This window comes from Pseudophryne corroboree, chromosome 3 (assembly GCF_028390025.1).
Source record: "Pseudophryne corroboree isolate aPseCor3 chromosome 3, aPseCor3.hap2, whole genome shotgun sequence".
In the NCBI taxonomy this organism is placed as follows: domain Eukaryota; kingdom Metazoa; phylum Chordata; class Amphibia; order Anura; family Myobatrachidae; genus Pseudophryne; species Pseudophryne corroboree.
This window is the reverse complement of record NC_086446.1, coordinates 377,403,345-377,424,364: the sequence shown is the minus strand read 5'-3', so window position 1 is coordinate 377,424,364 and position 21,020 is coordinate 377,403,345. Positions and strand designations below refer to the sequence as shown.

At 47.9% G+C, this 21,020-nt stretch overlaps 1 protein-coding gene across 4 annotated transcripts in view; it reads right to left on the bottom strand.

The window, feature by feature from the left end:
* MEIOC (meiosis specific with coiled-coil domain) overlaps window positions 1-21,020 on the bottom strand; it is a 434,415-nt gene that overhangs the window by 267,052 nt on the left and 146,343 nt on the right. For 3 of the 4 annotated variants that reach the window (XM_063959971.1, XM_063959968.1, XM_063959969.1), the window contains exon 3: window positions 17,892-18,052. The exons of the other annotated variant lie outside the window; for it this stretch is intronic. In XM_063959971.1, coding sequence (XP_063816041.1) covers window positions 17,892-18,052 — 161 coding nt within the window. The remainder of the gene's footprint in view (window positions 1-17,891; window positions 18,053-21,020) is intronic. 4 annotated transcript variants of the gene reach the window in all.

Below are 21,020 nucleotides of genomic sequence, written 5' to 3'. Positions count from 1 at the left end.
GCCGCGAGGACCCGTTCGGTTTCGGGACGAGAAACAGCGGTGAATAGAACCCCTTGCCCCTCTGAGACAGAGTCACCTGTACCACCACTCCTGTGGACAGGAGGGAATGTACCACCGAGTGCAAGGTGTTTGCTTTTGCCGGATCCAGAGGCACATCTGTCGGGCAAAATCGATGAGGGAGACAATTCTTGAAGGGTATGGCGTAACCTCGAGCAACAACTCCCTCACCCAGGTATCCAAAGTGGTCTTTAACCATTCCTGGGTAAAACCTAGAAGTCGGCCCCCCACCCTGGGATCCCCCAGAGGGAGGCCCGCCCCGTCATGCGGCCGGATTGTCAGTTTTGGAAGCTGGCTGACGGGCGGCCCAGGCTGGCTGACGGGCGGCCCAGGCACGCTTCGGTCTGGGCTTGGCAGGCCTTGAAGCACGAGTTTGCTTTGGGTACGCCTGACCTTTTGCTTTACCTGGATACGAAAGGGCCGAGGGAAAGTACTTTTAGCCTTCTGTGCGGAAGGAGCCGTACTAGGTAGGCAAGCTGTTTTAGCAGTAGCCAGATCGGCCACAATCTTATTGAGGTCTTCTCCAAAGAGAATGTCTCCATTGAAAGGAAGCACCTCCAGGATTTTCTTGGAATCCAAATCCACCGACCAGGATCTCAACCAAAGGATACGTCTGGCCAAAACGGTCGCAGTAGGAGCCTTGGCCAAGAGCACCCCGGCATCGGAGGCCGCCTCCTTAAGGTACAGAGAAGCCGTAGCAATATGAGAGACATTGTCGAGCATACTCAGATGCATAAGAAGGCAGTTCCGCCTCGAGTTCCTGAGCCCACGCCTCAACAGCTTCAGCAGCCCAAGTCGCTGCAATAGTTGGCCTTTGCACAGCCCCGGAAAGGGTATAAATCGCTTTTAAACAGCCCTCAACACGACAATCCGTCGGTTCCTTCAGAGAGGTGACGGTAGTTACTGGCAGAACAGAGGAAACAACCATGCGCGCCACATGAGAATCTACAGGCGAAGGAGTTTCCCAATTTTTACACACCTCCGCAGAGAGAGGATAGCGAGCCAACAGTCTTTTATTCGGTGTAAACTTTGTCCCAGGATTTGCCCAGGATTCCTGACGTGTGTCAATCAGGTGTTTAGAGTAGGGTAAAACCTGCTTAACCACCTTCTTACACTTAAACCTATCAGGTTTCTTGGAGGCAGTCTGAGGCTCAGAGTCATCAGCCACTTGAAGAATGAGCCGTATCGCCTCAATCAAATCCGAGACATCCACGGATGATTTCCTCTCCCCGTCTGAAACATCAGTGTCAGTGTCTGAGGGGTCAGTATATGCACCATCCTACTCGGAAGACGTGTCCGTTAAGGCCGCGGATTGGGAGGAGGTAACGGCCCTTTTAGGAGACGACTTAGTCTTATGCGGGTGAGAGTGACCCTTAGATTTAGAAATGGATTGGTTCAAATGCTGTAACTGAGTGGAAAGCTGATCCACCCATGGTGGGTTCACAGCGGGGATCATAAACTGTGGTAGTGGCACAGGTGGTCCCACAGGGGGCGTCAATTTTGTCACAAGCGTGTTTAACAATGTGGAAAATATAGCCCAAGGTGGATCTTGTGATGCCCCAAGTGCTACCGACCCACTGGGGGGCAAGGAACCCCCTGAACCTGAACTCTGTTGCAAAATGATCCTCCATTCCATTAGTGGCCTCACTACCACGCAGTGTGGGAGAGGCCCCAACGTCGTTGCCACGTGTAGCAGACATAACTATGCGCACAGTAATGGGAAACCCGGTACAAATTGTAGCAGCCCTACACCGAGTAAGAACTCTCAGAGAAACAGCCAAGATGGCACAGACCGAGAGTTCAATAGGAATAGAACATATGGTGACTATAATTCACAAGTAAAAAAAAAATTAGGATTTTAATACCTACCGGTAAATCCTTTTCTCTTAGTCTGTAGAGGATGCTGGGGATGCTTCAAGAACCATGGTGTATAGACGGGATCTGCAGGAGACATGGGCACTTTAAGACTTTAAATGGGTGTGAACTGGCTCCTCCCCCTATGCCCCTCCTCCAGACTCCAGTTTTAGGAACTGTGCCCAGGGAGACGGACATTTAGAGGAAAAGGATTTATTGTTAAACTAAGTGTGAGATACACACCAGCTCACACCACAAAACACGGCGTACAACATGGCATTAGCAAACAGTCCAGTCAACGTCATGAACAAAATCAGCAACAGGCTGACCATAACCGAAACACAACCTTTGTGTAACACAAGCAATAACTATTAAACAAGTACTGCAGATAACGTCCGCAGAGGGACGGGCGCCCAGCATTCTCTACGGACTAAGAGAAAAGGATTTACCTGTAGGTATTAAAATCCTATTTTCTCATACGTCCTAGAGGATGCTGGGGATGCTTCAGGTACCATGGGGTTTATACCAAAGCTCTAGAACGGGCGGGAGAGTGCGGATGACTCTGCAGCACCGATTGACCAAACAAGAGGTCCTCCTCAGCCAGAGTATCAAACTTGTAAAACTTCGCAAAGGTGTTTGAACCTGACCAAGTAGCAGCTCGGCAAAGCTGTAATGCCGAAACCCTTCGGGTAGCCGCCCAGGATTAGCCCACCTTTCTGGTAGAATGGGCTTTCACCGATTTCGGTAACTGCAATCCTGCCGTAGAATGAGCCTGCTGAATCGTATTACAGATCCAGCGCGCAATAGTCTGCTTGGAAGCAAGAGCCCCAATCTTGTTGGGAGCCCACAGGACAAACAGAGCCTCTGTTTTCCTAATCTGCGCCGTTCTGGCGACATAGATTTTCAAAGCTCTGACCACATCGAGAGACTTCGATTCCGCCAAGGCGTCCGTAGCCACTGGCACCACAATAGGCTGGTTTACGTGAAATGATGAAACCACTTTTGGCAGAAATTGTTGATGAGTTCTCAACTCCGCTTTATCAGCATGGAAGATTAAATAGGGGCTTTTGTGAGACAAAGCCGCCAACTCAGATACCCGCCTTGCGGAAGCCAAGGCCAACAACATGACTACTTTCCAAGTAAGGAATTTTAACTCAACCTTACGTAAAGGTTCAAACCAAGGATATTGCAGGAACTGCAATACCACAGTAAGATCCCAAGGTGCCACAGGAGGCACAAATGGAGGTTGGATGTGCAGCACGACTTTCACGAAGGTCTGAACTTTTGGAAGGGAGGCCAATTCTTTCTGAAAGAAGATTGACAAAGCCGAAATTTGTACTTTAATAGAGCCCAACTTTAGACCCGCCACACCTGCTTGCAAAAAATGGAGCAAACGCCCCAGCTGAAACTCTTCCGCAGGAGCCTTCTTGGATTCACACCAAGACACATTTCCTCCAAATACGGTGGTAATGCTTTGACTTCACTGGGAATACCCTTCCGGGCTAGGATTTGGCGTTCAACCGCCATGCCGTCAAAAGCAGCCAAGGTAAGTCTTGATACACGCACGGTCCTTGCTGTAACAGGTCCTCCCGTAGAGGAAGAGGCCAGGGATCTTCTATGAGTAATTCTTGAAGATCTGGATACCAGGCCCTCCTTGGCCAATCTGGAACAATGAGTATCGCCTGAACCCTTGTTCTTCTTACCATCTTTATCACTTTTGGAATGAGAGGAAATGGAGGGAACACATATACCGACGGAAACAACCACAGTGTCACTAGGGCGTCCACCGCTACCGCTTGAGGGTCCCTTGACCTGGAACAATATCTCTGAAGTTTCTTGTTGAGGCGGGACGCCATCATGTCTATTTGAGGAATTCCCCAACGACTTGTCACTTCTGCAAAGACCTCTTGATGAAGACCCCACTCTCCTGGATGGAGATCGTGTCTGCTGAGGAAGTCTGCTTCCCAGTTGTCGACTCCTGGAATGAAGACCGCTGACAGAGTGCTGGCATGTCTCTCCGCCCAGCGAAGAACCTTCGTGGCCTTGGCCATTGCCGCTCTGCTCTTTGTTCCACCCTGGCGGTTTATGTACGCCACTGCTGTTATGTTGTCTGACTGAATCAAGACGGGCAGACCGCGAAGATGTTCCGCTTGCAGAATGCCGTTGTAAATGGCCCTTAATTCCAGAATGTTTATGTGTAGACAAGTTTCCTGGCTTGACCATTTTCCCTGAAAATTTCTCCCCTGTGTGACTGCTCCCCAGCCTCGGAGACTTGCATCTGTGGTCACCAGGATCCAATCCTGAATCCCGAACCTGCGTCCCTCCAGAAGGTGAAATCTGTGCAGCCACCACAGAAGGGAGATCCTGGTCCTGGAAGATAGAATTATTTTCGGTGCGTGTCCAGGTGAGACCCGGACCACTTGTCCAACAGGTCCCACTGAAACACCCTGGCATGGAACCTGCCATACGGAATGGCCTCGTAGGCCGCCACCATCTTCCCCAGCAACCGAGTGCATTGAAGAATCGACACTCTTGCCGGTTTCAGAATCTGTTTTACCATGTTCTGTATTTCCAGAGCCTTTTCCACTGGAAGACAGACTCTCTGTAATTCTGTATCCAGAATCATACCCAGGAACGACAGCCATGTCATCGGAACCAATTGTGATTTTGGCAAGTTTAGGAGCCAACCATGTTGTTGCAGAATCGTCAGAGAGAGCGCAACGTTTTTAAGTAATTGCTCCTTGGATCTCGCCTTTATGAGGAGATCGTCCAAGTACGGGATAATTGTGATTCCCTGCTTGCGCAGGAGAACCATCATTTCCGCCATAACCTTGGTGAAAATGCTCGGAGCCGTGAACAGACCAAACGGCAACATCTGAAATTGGTAATGACAATCCTGAACAGCAAACCTCAGGTAAGCCTGATGTGGAGGATATATAGGAACGTGTAAGTAGGTATCCTTTATGTCGACCGACACCATAAAATCCCCTTCTTCCAGACTGGAGATCACTGCTCGGAGAGATTCCATCTTGAATTTGAATTTTTTAAGAAATAAATTGAGGGATTTTAGGTTCAGAATCGGTATGACTGAGCCATCCGGGTTTGGTACCACGAACAGACTCTAATAAAAACCCTCCCCCTGTTGTGACGGGGGTACCGTGACAATGACTTGATTTTGACACAGCTTTAGCATTGCAGCGCATATCACCTCCCTTTCTGGAAGAGAAGCTGGCAAGGCCGATTTGAAAAATCGGTGAGGGGGCACGTCTTGAAACTCCAATTTGTACCCTTGGGTTACTATTTCTAATATCCAAGGATCCAGGGCCGAGCGAGCCCAGACCTGACTGAAGAGTTTTAGACGTGCCCCCACTGGTGCGGACTCCCGCAGAGTAGCCCCAGCGTCATGCGGTGGATTAGGTAGAAGCCGGAGAGGACTTCTGTTCTTGGGAACTTACCACAGCCTGTGACCTTTTTACCTTTCCTCTGCCTCTCGCGGCAAGGAAGGAGGATCCTCATCCTTTTTTGTATTTATTGGGCCGAAAGGACTGCATCTGATAGTGGGGCGTTTTCATTTGTTGCGCAGGAACATAAGGTAAAAATGACGACTTACCCGCGGTAGCCGTAGATACCAGGTCAGTGAGGCTGTTACCAAACAAGACACTACCGTTAAACGGTAGAGACTCCATAGCCTTCTTCGAGTCAGCATCAGCATTCCATTGATGAATCCACAATGCCCTTCTCGCCGAAACAGCCATGGCATTGGCCCTTGATCCCAAAAGGCCAATATCCTTGCAGCTTCTTTTAAATATGCTGCAGCATCCCTGATATGACCCAGAGTTAAAAGCGCGTTTTCCCTGTCCAGGGTATCCATCTCAGATGACAAGTTATCTGGCCATTTTTCAACAGCGCTACTCACCCATGCCGAAGCAACAGCAGGGCCTGAGTATCGATCACGTAGTGACATAAATGGATTTTAGTGTATTTTCCTGCTTACGATCCGCAGGATCCTTTAGGGCTGCCGTGTCCGGAGACGGAAGCGCCACCTTTTTGTACAGACGCGATAGAGCTTTGTCCACTGTGGGGGTTGACTCCCACTTTTCCCTGTCCAATGAGGGGAACGGATATGCCACTGGAATTCTTTTGGGAACCTGTACCTTCTTGTCAGGATTTTCCCAAGCTTTTTCAAAAAGAGCGTTCAGTTCATGAGAGGGAGGAAACGTTACCTCAGGTTTCTTTCCTTTAAACATACAGACCCTAGTATCAGGAACAGCAGGGTCCTCCATGATATGTAATACGTGTTTTATCGCCACAATAATGTACTGAATGCTCTTAGCCAGTTTAGGATTTAATCTGGCATCACTATAGTCGACACTGGAATCAGACTACGTGTCGGTATCTGTATCTGCTATCTGGGTAAATGCACGTTTCTGTGACCCTGAAGGGGTCTGAGCTTGTGACAATGCATCTTCCATGGATTTCCTCCATGTCTGGTTCTTAGTCTCTGATTTATCTAATCTCTTAGTCAACCGAGCCACATTTGCATTCAAAACATTCAACATATTTACCCACTCAGCAGTCGGCGGTGTCGACAGGGTCACTCCCACCTGCTTTTCTGTCCCCACTCCGGCTTCCTTCTGGGAAGAGCACTCAGCCTCAGACATGTCGACACACCCGTACCGACACCTACAATCACACTGGGCTATAGAGCCTGTTAGAAAGACACAGAGGGAGTTTGCCAGCTCACAACCCAGCGCCCAACCCGGTACTGAGACCTTACATACAATGCCTCAGACCTGCTAGCGCTTTTATTATATAAGATAATAGCACCAAATCTACTGTGCCCCCCCCCCCCCAGTTTTGCACCCTGTTACTTGTACAGAAGTGTGGAGGTCAGGGCCACCGTCTCTGCAGCTTCTGTGAAGAGAAAATGGCGCTGGTCAGGGCTGTTTACTTGTACAGAAGTGTGGAGGTCAGGGCCACCGTCTCTGCAGCTTCTGTGAAGAGAAAATGGCGCTGGTCAGGGCTGTGAGGGCTAAGCCATGCCCCCTCACCGGCGCACTTCAGTCCTTCTCAAATCTACATAATTATACTGGTTGGGGTCTATATTTAGTGCCTAGGCACTTTTAATATACTTATTTGCCAGTTAAAACTTCAGTATTCATGCTGCCCAGGGCGCCCCCCCTGCGCCCTGCCGCTGTGTGTGTGGGAGCTGTGTGTGTGGGAGCATGGCGCGCAGCGCGACCGCTGCGCGGTACCTCAACACTGAAGTCTTCTGCCGTCACTGAAGTCTTCTTCTCTTCTTTTACTCACCCGGCTTCTTTCTTCTGGCTCTGCAAGGGGGGTGACGGCGCGGCTCCGGGAACGAGCAGCTAGGCGTACCAAGTGATCGGACCCTCTGGAGCTAATGGTGTCCAGTAGCCTAAGAAGCAGAGCCGTTGAACTCACAGAAGTAGGGCTGCTTCTCTCCCCTCAGTCCCACGATGCAGAGAGCCTGTTGCCAGCAGGTCTCCCTGAACATAATAAACCTAACAAAGTCTTTTTTCTGAGAAACTCTGGACAGCTCCTCAGTGTGCATCCAGTCTCACTGGGCACAGAATCTAACTGGAGTCTGGGGAAGGGGCATTGAGGGAGAAGTCAGTTCACAACCATTTAAAGTCTTAAAGTGCCCATGTCTCCTTCGGATCCAGTCTATACCCCATGGTTCTTGAAGCATCCCCAGCATCCTCTAGGACGTATGAGAAACCAGGATTTTAATACCTACCGGTAAATCCCTTTCTCCTAGTCCGTAGAGGATGCTGGGGTCCACTTCAGTACCATGGGGTATAGACGGTTCCGCAGGAGCTATGGGCACTTTAAGACTTTTCAAGGGTGTGAACTGGCTCCTCCCTCTATGCCCCTCCTCCAGACCTCAGTATAGGAACTGTGCCCAGGTAGACTGACATTGAGGAAAGGATTAACATTTAATTTAACGGTGAGATTCATACCAGCTCACACCTCAACCATGCCGCACCACATAGCATTCAACATAACACATGCCAACGGGCATGAACAACTTGCAGCAACATGCTGAAAAATAACCGTAACACAACACTTGTGTAACTACAAACTAACAACTGCAGGTAAAGTACGCACTGGGTCGGGTGCCCAGCATCCTCTACGGACTAGGAGAAAAGGACTTACCGGTAGGTGTTAAGATCCTGTTTTCTCATACGTCCTAGAGGATGCTGGGGTCCACTTCAGTACCATGAGGTTATACCAAAGCTCCAGTACGGGCGGGAGAGTGCGGACGACCCTGCAGCACCGATTGACCAAACTTGAGGTCCTCATCGGCCAAGGTGTCAAACTTGTAAAACTTGACCAAGTAGCTGCTCGGCAAAGTTGTAATGCAGAGACCCCCCGGGCAGCCGCCCAGGATGAGCCCACCTTTCTAGTAGAATGGGCATTTACAGACTTCGGTATCGGCAATCCTGCCGTGGAATGAGCGTGCTGAGTCGTCCCTCTGATCCAGCGTGCAATGGTCTACTTAGAAGCAGGACACCCTATCTTGTTGGGAGCATACAGAACAAACAGAGCCTCTGTTTTCCGTATCCGAGTTGTTCTTGCGACATAAATTTTCGAAGCTCTAACCACATCAAGAAACTTTGATGCAGTGAAGGTGTCAGTAGCCACTGGCACCACAATAGGTTGGTTTATATGGAAAGACGAAACCACCTTTGGAAGAAATTGTTGGCGAGTTCTCAACTCTGCCCTATCTTCATGGAAGACTAGTTAAGGGCTCTTGTGAGACAAGGCCCCCAATTCAGACACCCGCCTTGCAGATGCCAAGGCCAAGAGCATCACCACTTTCCAAGTGAGAAAATTCAACTATATATCTTGCAGAGGTTCAAACCAATCTGATTGAAGGAACTGCAACACCACATTAAAGGTCCCAAGGTGCCACCGGAGGCACAAATGGAGGTTGGATGTGCAGCACCCCTTCACGAACGTTTGAACTTCTGTAAGGGAGCCCAATTGTTTTTGAAAGAAAACTGACAAGGCAGAAATCTGGACCTTGATTGAACCCAATCTTAGGCCTGCATCCACACCTGCCTGCAGAAAATGGAGAAAACGTCCTAACTTAAACTCTTCCGTAGGAGCCTTCTTGGATTCACAACAAGACACATATTTTCTCCAAATACGGTGGTAATGTTTAGTCGTTACTCCTTTCCTGGACTGAATAAACGTGGGAATGACTTCTTTGGGAATACCCTTTCGGGTTAGGATCCGGCGCTCAACAGCCATGCCGTCAAACGTAGCCGCGGTAAGTGTTGATACATGCACGGCCCCTGCTGCAGCAGGTCCTCGCGAGGAGGAAGAGGCAGAGGATCTTCTATGAGTAACTCCTGAAGATCTGGATACCAAGCCCTCCTTGGCCAGTCTGGTGCAATGAGGATTGCTCGAACCCTTGTTCTTATTATTTTGAGAACTTTTGGTATTAGTGGAAGTGGAGGGAAGACATATACCGACCGAAATACCCACTGGGTCACCAGTGCATCCACTGCTATTGCTTGAGGGTCTCTCGACCTGGAACAATATCCCTGAAGCTTCTTGTTGAGACGAGATGCCATCATGTCTACTTGAGGAACTCCCCAAAGACTTGTCACCTCTGCGAAGACTTCTTGGTGGAGGCCACACTCTCCTGGATGGAGATCGTGTCTGCTGAGGAAGTCTGCTTCCCAGTTGTCCACTCCCGGAATGAAAATCGCTGACAGAGCTCTCACATGTCTTTCTGCCCAGAGGAGGATCTTTGTCACCTCTGCCATTGCCGCTCTGCTTTTCGTTCCTCCTTGACAGTTTATGTACGCGACTGCTGTTAGATTGTCCGACTGGATCTGCACGGGTTGATTTTGAAGATGCATCGCTTGTAGAAGGCCATTTTAAATGGCTCTCTATTCCAGAACGTTTATATGAAGACAGGTTTCCTGACTTGACCATTTTCCTTGGAAGCTTTTCCCTGTGTGACTGCTCCCCAGCCTCTGAGACTTGCATCCATGGTTACAAGGACCCAGTCCTGAATCCCGTACCTGCGTCCCTCTAACAGGTGAGAACTGTGCAGCAACCACAGGAGCGAAATCCTGGTCTTGGAGGACAGCATTATCTTCTGGCGCATGTGTAGGTGGGATCCGGACCACTTGTCCAACAGGTCCCACTGGAATACTCTGTCATGGAATAGGCCAAACTGTATGGCCTCTGTCGAAGTCGGAAAATATTATAGTACACACATCACGTACAAACTCCACACAGATGGCCTCTGTGCGCGTATTTGTTGTGCCGTGCGTGCGCATATTCGCAAATTGCGTATAACCGCTCACGCGGTCCTGCGTATTAGCGAGTGGTATGAGTAATTACGGTAGCATTTGTATTTGCATGGGAAAGCCACAAAGACATATTTCATATTTAATCCACATAGTGCACAATGTACACATAGCCCACACGCACCACACCAGCAAGTTATACTTGTTTAAAAGGTAGAACAACAAAGGGATTCACCTTTACAGGATATGAGGGGACAGCATTAGGTTATGAGGTGGTGTTTGGTATCCAACTGTAGGGTACTTTAAGGGCAACATTCCGGTAGCAGTTTGCAGAAGATAGCACGCTCCTGTGCATAATTATGCGCAAGAACAGGATATTAATATTGTACTGTGTTTACTGTACTCTGATATTTGGCGGGAACCCAGTGGAGACCAACTGCAAGCACACCTGGACCAGACATCGCCCACCTATTCAAACCAACCTATGACCCCTCCTGTACTGTAAATGACCAGCCCTTTGTCCTATAGATGAAGAGGTTACAGTTTCTATTGTATTGTGTTTTGATGAACTGTATAAAAGCCAAGCTGCCTAGCCGGTTATTCATCTCTCTCTGAAGGTCATCTTGCTAGATTGACTGAGCAACGGACTGTGTACCATTGATTGTAGCCTCTTTTCTGTTATTGTAATTGTATATCTGTTGTAACCCCCTTTCAGCAATTATATGTTGGTGGGTCGGATCCCAACATCTTAAATACAATTGGTGTCGTGCCTCCTTCCTGCTAAGGTTTAAAGTGTATTTCAGACACACGTGTAGCTGCATTGTGCTCTCAGTGTGTCGGTGTGTGTGTGTATGCACTGCGTGTACTTTGTACGTCCGTCGCGGCGTGTGTACGCAAAGTGCGTACACGGTACGGACCTTTGTACGCTAACTGTGTAAAACGTACGTAGGTTAAGGATTACATACAGCGGCTCGAATTTAAGTGTATTGAGTGTATTAAGGTATTGCTTTTAGTCCTGTAAGTAAATCAGCATTTACACCTCATAGGCCGCTACCATCTTTCCCAACAACCGAATGCATTGATGGATCGACACTCTTGTTGGTTTCAAAATTTGCTTGACCATTCTCTGGATTTCCAGAGCCTTTTCCACTGGAAGAAATACCCTCTGTACTTCCGTGTCCAGTATCATCCCCAAAAAGGACAATCTTGTTGTCGGTTCCAACTGTGACTTTGGATAATTCATGATCCAACAGTGTTGTTGGAGTACTGACAGTTTGAGTACAATGTTCTGCACCAACCGTCCCCTGGATCTCGCTTTTATCAGGAGATCGTCCAGGTAAGGAATTATGGGGGTCATTCCGAGTTGTTCGCTCGTTATTTTTTTCCGCTACGGAGCAATTAGTCGCAAACTGCGCATGCGCAATGTACGCAGTGCGCCTGCGCCAAGTAAATTAGCACAAAAGTTTGGTATTTTACTCACGGCGTAACGTAGTTTTTTCATCGTTCTGCTGATCGTAGTGTGATTGACAGGAAGTGGGTGTTTCTGGGCGGAAACTGGCCGTTTTCTGGGAGCGTAGGGAAAAACGCGGGAGTGTCGTCAAACCAGGAACGAAACTGACTGAACTGATCAGTATTTGTGAGTAGGTCTGGAGCTACTCAGAAACTGCTAAGAAATTTCTATTCGCAATTCTGCTAATCTTTCGTTCGCTATTCTGCTAAGCTAAGATACACTCCCAGTAGGCGGCGGCTTAGCGTGTGCAATGCTGCTAAAAGCAGCTAGCGAGCGAACAACTCGGAATCACCCCCAATATGGACTCGTTGTCAAAGGAGGACCATCATCTCTGCCATCACCTTGGTGAATACCCTCGATGCCGTGGAGAGTCCGAACGGCAACGTCTGGAACTGGTAATGGCAATCCTGTACTGCGAATCCCAGATACGCTTGATGAGGAGGATAAATAGGAACATGTAAGTAAGCATCTTTTATGTCTACTGATACCATGAAGTCCCCTTCCTCCAGACTGGAAATCACTTCTCTCAGAGATTCCATCTTGAATTTGAACCTTTTTAGGTAAAGATTCAGAGATTTCAGGTTTAAAATCGGTCTGACCGAGCCGTCCGGCTTCGGAACTACGAAGAGGCTTGAATAAAACCCTTCTCTCTGTTGCGACAAGGGTACCAGTACAATGACTTGATCCTGACATAATTTTTTAATTGCAGCTGAAACTACTTCTCTGTTCGGAAGAGAAACTGGCAAGGTCGATTTGAACAATCGGCATGGGGGGACGTCTTGAAAATCCAGTTTGTATCCATGGGACACTATTTGCAAGACCCATGGGTCCAGGCCCGATTGAACCCAGAGCTGACTGAAAAATTTCAGATGTGCTCCCACCCGAGCGGACTCCCGCAAGGGAGCCCCAGCGTCATGCTGCAGATTTGGCAGAAGAAGGGGTTGATTTCTGCTCCTACGATCCTGGAGACGCTGCGGCCTACTTTCCTCTTCCCCTCCCTCTACCTGCAAAGAAAGGGGAATCTTTACCCTTTTTGTATCTGTTGGGCCGAAAGGACTGCATCTGAGAGTGATGTGACTTTTTTGCCGGCGCAGGAGCATAAGGCAAGAATGTCGATTTACCTGCGGTAGTCGCAGAGACTAACGCATCCAGCCCATCTTCAAACAAGGCCTCACCTTTATACGGGAGAGCCTCCATATTTCTTTTGGAATCTGCGTCAGCATTCCATTGGCTAATCCACAACGCCCTTCGAGCTGAGACAGCCATGGTAGCGGCTTTTGAACCCAAGAGCCCAATATCTTTCATGGCTTCTAGCATGTATGCAGCAGCGTCTGATATCACCTAACGTTAGGAGTATCTCGTCTCTATCTATTGTGTCATTTTCAGATGACAAATTGTCTGACCATTTCTCGATAGCACTACTCACCCACAAACAAGCAATGGTGGGCCTGAGTAGCATACCATTGGCCACATAAATAGATGTAGTCTCTAACTTGCGGTCAGCCGGCTCCTTCAGTGAAGCCGTCCCAGGTGCAGGAAGAATCACCTTTTTAGTTAATCGTGACAGAGCACTGTCTAAAACTGGAGGTGACTCCCACCTTTTCCTGTCCTCTGCCGGGAAAGGATAAGCAACCTGAATTCTTATGGGAATCTGAAACTTCTTTTCAGGGTTTGCCCAAACTCCCTCAAAGAGAGTATTTAGTTCGTGAGAAGGAGGGAAAGTTACATTTAATTTCTTTTCCCTATAAAAATAAGCCTACTCCTGAGGTAAAGGAGGGGCTTCCGTTACTTCTAAGACCTCCTTTATAGCAATAATCATGTATTGAATGCTTTTTGCCAATTTAGGATCTATTGCCCTGGAATCACTAGTGTCGACACGGGAATCAGAGTCCGTGTCGGTATCAGTTATTACTATTTGTGCAAATGGTCTTTTATGTGACCCAGAGGGGTCTCCAGTGGATGAAAAGGCAGAACTATGAAAAATCACATCTTCCACTGATTTTCTCCAGTTTTCTGCATGAGACTCAGACTTATCCAATCTCTTGCTGATATGATTCCCACTATCACGTAATTCTTTCACCCATTCAGGCTCGTGGTGTGCCGGTAGCTCCACCACATTACAACTCTGTGTCCCTAAAATGGCTCCCTCAGGGGAAGAGCTCCCTGCCTCAGACATGTCACACACGTGCACAACCACACCACAGACACTCCGAGCGGAACTTAAAGGGGACAGACAAACAGTAAAATCTGTCAGAAGGACACAGATAGGATTTGCCAGTTCACAAAATAGCGCCAGTTATAAAAATCCTGTGAAACAAAAAATGCCCACAGACCTATAATGCTTTTAAATTGATAATTCATAATACAGCACCAAATTACACTGTGCCCCCCCCCCCCCTGTTTTTCACCCTGATACTTGGCTCAGAAGTGGAGGAGGACCAGCGTTCTTCTCTGCAGCTTGCTAGGAGAGAAAATAACGCTAAGCAGTGTGCTGGCTGCCTGAGGAGGAAGCCCCGCCCCCGTAATAGCGTGTTCCCTCTCATATTTTTTAATACTAATTTTTATACTGGCGGGGGTAGGACTGTGCCTCAGCATCTTATGTCCCCTTATCTGCCAGTTTTGAGTAGGTTTCATGCTGCCCAGGGCGCCCCCCCCTGCACCCTGCTGTGCCTGTGTTACTGGGTAGCATGGCGCGCAGTGTTCCCGCCCGCTGCGCGGTACCTTTTAGCCGTCACGATGAAGATCCTTCTTCTTGTACACTCACCTGTCTTCTGACTTCTGGCTCTGTAAGGGGGGTGACGGAGCGCTGTGGGAGTGACCACATAGCCGCATCTAGCGTTCAGTGCCCCTCAGGAGCTAATGGTGTCCTGTCAGCCAGAAGCAGAGCCATGAAACTATTCAGGAAGTTGGTTCCTACTTCTGCCCCCTAAGTCCCACGAAGCAGGGAGACTGTTGCCAGCAGTCCTCCCTGAAAATAAAAAATCTAACATAAAGTCTTTCAGAGAAACTCAGTAGAGCTCCCCTGGAGTGCATCCAGTCTGCCTGGGCACATTTTCTAAACTGAGGTCTGGAGGAGGGGCATAGAGGGAGGAGCCAGTTCACACCCTTGAAAAGTCTTAAAGTGCCCAAGGCTCCTGCGGAACCGTCTTTACCCCATGGTATTGAAGTGGACCCCAGCATCCTCTAGGACGTATGAGAAAATAAGAATTTACTTACCGATAATTCTATTTCTCATAGTCCGTAGTGGATGCTGGGGACTCCGAAAGGACCATGGGTAATAGCGGCTCCGCAGGAGACTGGGCACAAAGTAAAAGCTTTAGGACTAGCTGGTGTGCACTGGCTCCTCCCCCTATGACCCTCCTCCAAGCCTCAGTTAGGATACTGTGCCCGGACGAGCGTACACAATAAGGAAGGATTTTGAATCCCGGGTAAGACTCATACCAGCCACACCAATCACACCGTACAACTTGTGATCTGAACCCAGTTAACAGCATGATAACAGAAGGAGCCTCTGAAAAACAGCATGATAACAGAAGGAGCCTCTGAAAAGATGGCTCACAACAACAATAACCCGATTTTTGTAACAATAACTATGTACAAGTAATGCAGACAATCCGCACTTGGGATGGGCGCCCAGCATCCACTACGGACTATGAGAAATAGAATTATCGGTAAGTAAATTCTTATTTTCTCTAACGTCCTAGTGGATGCTGGGGACTCCGAAAGGACCATGGGGATTATACCAAAGCTCCCAAACGGGCGGGAGAGTGCGGATGACTCTGCAGCACCGAATGAGAGAACTCCAGGTCCTCCTCAGCCAGGGTATCAAATTTGTAGAATTTAGCAAACGTGTTTTCCCCTGACCAAGTAGCTGCTCGGCAAAGTTGTAAAGCCAAGACCCCTCGGGCAGCCGCCCAAGATGAGCCCACTTTCCGTGTGGAATGGGCTTTTACAGATTTTGGCTGTGGCAGGCCTGCCACAGAATGTGCAAGCTGAATTGTACTACAAATCCAACGAGCAATCGTCTGCTTAGAAGCAGGAGCACCCAGCTTGTTGGGTGCATACAGGATAAACAGCGAATCAGATTTTCTGACTCCAGCCGTCCTGGAAACATATATTTTCAGGGCCCTGACTACGTCCAGCAACTTGGAATCCTCCAAGTCCCTAGTAGCCGCAGGCACCACAATAGGCTGGTTTAAGTGAAATGCTGAAACCACCTTAGGAAGAAATTGAGGACGAGTCCTCAATTCTGCCCTATCCGTATGAAAAATTAGGTAAGGGCTTTTATAGGATAAAGCCGCCAATTCTGAGACACGCCTGGCTGAAGCCAGGGCTAACAGCATTACCACTTTCCATGTGAGATATTTTAAGTCCACAGTGGTGAGTGGTTCAAACCAATGTGATTTTAGGAATCCCAAAACTACATTGAGATCCCAAGGTGCCACTGGAGGCACAAAAGGAGGCTGTATATGCAGTACTCCCTTGACAAACGTCTGAACTTCAGGAACAGAAGCCAGTTCTTTTTGGAAGAATATTGACAGGGCCGAAATTTGAACCTTAATGGACCCTAATTTGAGGCCCATAGACAGTCCTGTTTGCAGGAAATGCAGGAAACGACCCAGTTGAAATTCCTCTGTAGGGGCCTTCCTGGCCTCGCACCACGCAACATATTTACGCCAAATACGGTGATAATGTTGTATGGTTACATCCTTGTGAAACAATACTATATTATCATCAGAGAAAACCTGAAACACTTAGCCCGGACAGGTATAGCAATATAGGAATAGCACGCTGAGTGAAATACCCTGCAGTAAGGCAACCACTCAGCGGCTACATGCACACACACACACACACACACGTATATATAGTCACAAGCGTACCATGCAGAAATTATGTACCATAAACTGCACTGGACTAGCATTACAAAGTAATACTCAGTATGGCTATATGTGATAACAATAGATATAACAAACACAGTAAGTACTGGATGTATATCACAGGGTGTTTGGACAACACAACTCTGAATGTATGCACTCATTCTTAACTAACACAGTCCCAGTGACACGTAGAATACTCAAGTGTCCTGTAGGAAGCTCAGCACTGGCAGTCAGGCGGTTCCACAGAGGAGGCTTTGCCCCAGCAATCCCAGGAACATCAAGGCTCTATCTGTAATGGCTGCTGACTGGGAGTGAGGGAGAAGGAAGCAGCTCCGGGGCGGGAACATTGCATAAATAGCACCCTGGGTCTGGGGCCTCAGGTCCGGCCTGCTCCCCCTGCTGGCATCCCCACCGGGCGGGATCGCGGTGCAAAGTGCAGCACAGAAGCCCCTTACCTCCCCCTTGTCAGCGGCCCCGTGATCCGGGAGACGGCGGCGTGTGTGTGACTCACGTGAAGAGGGAAGAAGCCGGCGCCTCCGCTGCAGTGACCCGGCAACTGCAGCGCGGGAGTATACAGCGCCGCTGGGGGTGATGGAGCTGCACGCAGGAAAGTCTATGAGACTTTGCCTGCAGCAGCCCTGTAAATCTTCATACATTTCTTCTGTCTTCAGTCTGTAAATGAAGCTCTGAAAAGGCTGCCTAGAGCAGCCCTTGTTAAGTGCCTGCATACTGCAAGGCACCAACTTACAAACTGAGCTCACTGGCATGGAGGCGGGGTTATAGAGGAGGCGGCGCTGTGCATCTTGGGAACAGTCAAAAGCTTTGAGCCTGTTGGTGCCTCGGATCAAGATCCTACTCTACACCCCAATGTAATTCCTTGTGGAGCCCAGTGTACCCCACAGCAGAAATCTTCTTCTTTCATTTAAGCTATCAATGCTGTCATTTAAGCTATCAATGGACTGCCTCAGGCATCCCTCCTGTTAAGTGCCTGCATACTGCATAGCACCAACTTACAAACTGAGCTCCTGTGTATGGGGGCGGGGTTATAGAGGAGGCGGCGCTGTGCAACTTGGGAACAGTCAAAAGCTTTGAGCCTGTTGGTGCCTCGGATCAAGATCCTACTCTACACCCCGATGGTAATCCTTGTGGAGCCCAGTGTACCCCGCAGCAGAAACAAAGACAGATAAACATAACCTTTATTAAAGCCATATTTGACAGCAGAATGCTATTTTACAATATTTAGACAATTATAAAGTACAACTCATTTGTTCATACAATAAAAATTAAACTTTCACTAACTTGGACTTGAGCTGTGTAGAAGCTGCTTGCTTCATCTCATCAGGGTATGTTGACCAAGGTGCGTAGAAAAGAGAAGAATCAGCGTAGTTTGTAGAGTAATTACATGAACTGGTAGGAATTGAAAACTCATAACTGTGGTGCATGTCAAATGGTTCCTCACTCTGCAAAAAACCCCATCATATTTGCATATTTTAAAGAACTCAGATGTAAATACAGCTGAGGCCAACATTGTTGACAAGGCTCAAACTCATATACTCCAATTATAGTTTTAGTGGAAACAGAATTCATGAACTCCATCATTGGTAACATTACCAATAGGCCCAGTTCAAATAAAAATACATACTTTGCAACTAAGGGAGATGATGATAATAAACGGTTATGGTGTAATATGTCGACACCAAGCAGTCAACACATTAAAAGGTCCACACCAGCTTTTTGTGTGTTTTTGGTGTCAAATATTACCTTGCAGCATGAGGAACCCCAATTAGTGTACTGCGTACCCTCGCATGGCCAGCAAATGGCACAGGTTACTTTTCCCAATTGAAAAAAAAAAAAAAACCCCAACCACCTCATGTTGACCATATGCTGTGCTGACCATTGTCGTGTCGACCATTTGGTGTCAACCTTTTACCTGTCGAACTATCATACGGATACCATGATAACACATACTGTATTGTAGGTGTGGACAACCTATTGCCATCCAGTTGTTGTAAAATTCCATGTGTTAGCATAGCCTGGCAGCTTACGGCTGACAAGACAAAGTAACGTAGTAGTACTTTGTTGTAGTTCAACAGGGAGAAGGCCATAAGTTACCCAGCCTGCCTTATCCAATAATTTCCTTACCACAGAACTGGAGCTTTAAAAAATGGCTTTTTTACAAGAAAAATGGGGATTGGCAAATTAAGTACTCCAATGGATTTGTGTGAACTGAATGTTGACTGTTGGCAGGTTTAAACCACTGTGACTTTTTTATCTTTAAAATTAAATGGTTTATTTCAAACTCTAAATACAGGGCACCTTATGTACTTACAATTTATTTTACCAATACCTGTAATAACCAACTATAGGTTTTTATCATGATTGTACCCTCTGTGTAGCTTCTGCATAATGGGGAGTAGTAAGCAAGACCCTTGGACATTGCAACAGGACAAACCAGCTACAACTGGCACAAGAAGAAAATCCTGGTTTGGACAAAGTATTTAAAAATAAGGATATGTGATCATCAGTTTACACCTGGTATGGAGAGCAAAATGTAGCCATGCTTTATTTTCGAAAATTATATTCTATATAGGTAACAAGCGTTAGGGAAAGACCTAGGACAGCAGTAACACTGTTTACTAGATATAGACCCATAAGAATATTAGTGCACATAAATATAATGTTCTGTCAGGTAATACTTACAGGGTTTACTTGCTTACAGCGTGCAGAAAAATGAGATTTATGGTAAGAACTTACTTTTAAATCTCTTTCTGCGAGGTACACTGGATTCCACAGGGATTCTACAGTGTACCTCGCAGAAAGATTTAACAAAGGTAAGATCTTACCATAAATCTCCTTTTCTGCAGCGGTGTACACTGGTATTCCACAGGGAATAACATCGGGATGTCCTAAAGCAGGTCCTCATGAGAGGGGACGCACTGTAGAGGCACAAGAAACCTGCGTCTGAAGGAAGCATCCTGGGAGGCGGAAGTATCAAAGGCATAGAACCCAATGAACATGTTCACTGAGGACCACGTAGCCGCCTTGCACAATTCTTCTAGGGACCCGCCACGGCGTGCCGCCAAAGAAGGTCCAACACACCAAGTAGAATTGAAAGTAGCTGAAGATGGAAGTACAGCCTGTACATAAACTTGTGGAATCACCATTCTAATCCATCTGGCCAAGGTCTGCTCATTCGCAGGCCAGCCACGTTTATGAAAACTAAAAAGGACAAAGAGAATCAGATCTCCGAAGGGAGGCGGTTCTCGTCACATAGATACGGAGAACCCGTACCACATCCAAAGATCGTTCTTTGGAGTACAAATCAGGAGAGATAAAAGCAGGAACCACAATCTCTTGGTTAAGGTGGAAAGACGACACCACCTTAGGTAGATAACCAGGGAGAGTTATAAGAACCGTACGGTCACGGTGTAAAATCAGAAAGGGAGACCTACAGGATAAGGCACCCAGATCTGAAAACCGTCTAGCAGAGGCAATAGCCAGTAAAAATAAGAACTTAAGCGAACCCCATAAAAGGTCCACAGACTCAAGAAGTTCAAACGGAGACTCTTGTAGGGTGTCCAGAACAACCGACAAATCCCAAGGAGCCACAGGTGTAACATAGGGAGGTTGAATCCGTAAACACCCTGAGTGAAGGTATGAACGACAGGCAGAGTCGCAATTTTACTCTGAAACCACACCAACAAGGCAGAAACATGAACCTTGAGGGAGGCCTGACGAAGGCCTGAGTCCACGCCCTGTTGCCGAAACGCCAGTAGTGTGGTAGCACTGAACTTACATGCATCAAAATTCTTAGCCGCACACCAGGTGAAGTAAGAATTCCAAACCCTATAATAAATCCGAGCCCATGCCGGTTTACGGGCTTTCAACATCGTTTGAATGACCGCCTCAGAAAAAACTTTGGCCCTCAGAACTGAAGCTTCAAGAGCCACGCCGTCAAAGCCAGTCAGGCTAAATCCTGGTAAACACAGGAGCCCTGAACGAGGAGGTCTGGGCGTTGAAGAAGTAGAAGAGGACGCTCTATCGAGAGACCCTGTAGGTCTGAGAACCAATGCCGTCTGGGCCACGCCAGAACGATCAGAAGTAGGAATCCTACTTCTTGCTTGAACTTCCTTATTACCCTGGGCAGGAGTGACACCGGAGGGAACACGTACGGCAGCCAAAAGTTCCATGGAATTACCAGGGCATTCACGAACACTGCTTGAGGATCCCTTGAACTTGACTGGTACCTTGTGATTGTGTCGAGATGCCATCAGGTCCACATCTTGTAGGCCCCACTTGTCCATTAGGAGTTGAAATACTTCTGTATGAAGACTCCACTCTCTGGCGTGTACGTCCTGACGACTGAGGAAGTCTGCTTCCCAGTTGAGGACCCCAGAATGAACACTGCCGATATGGCTGGCAGATGGC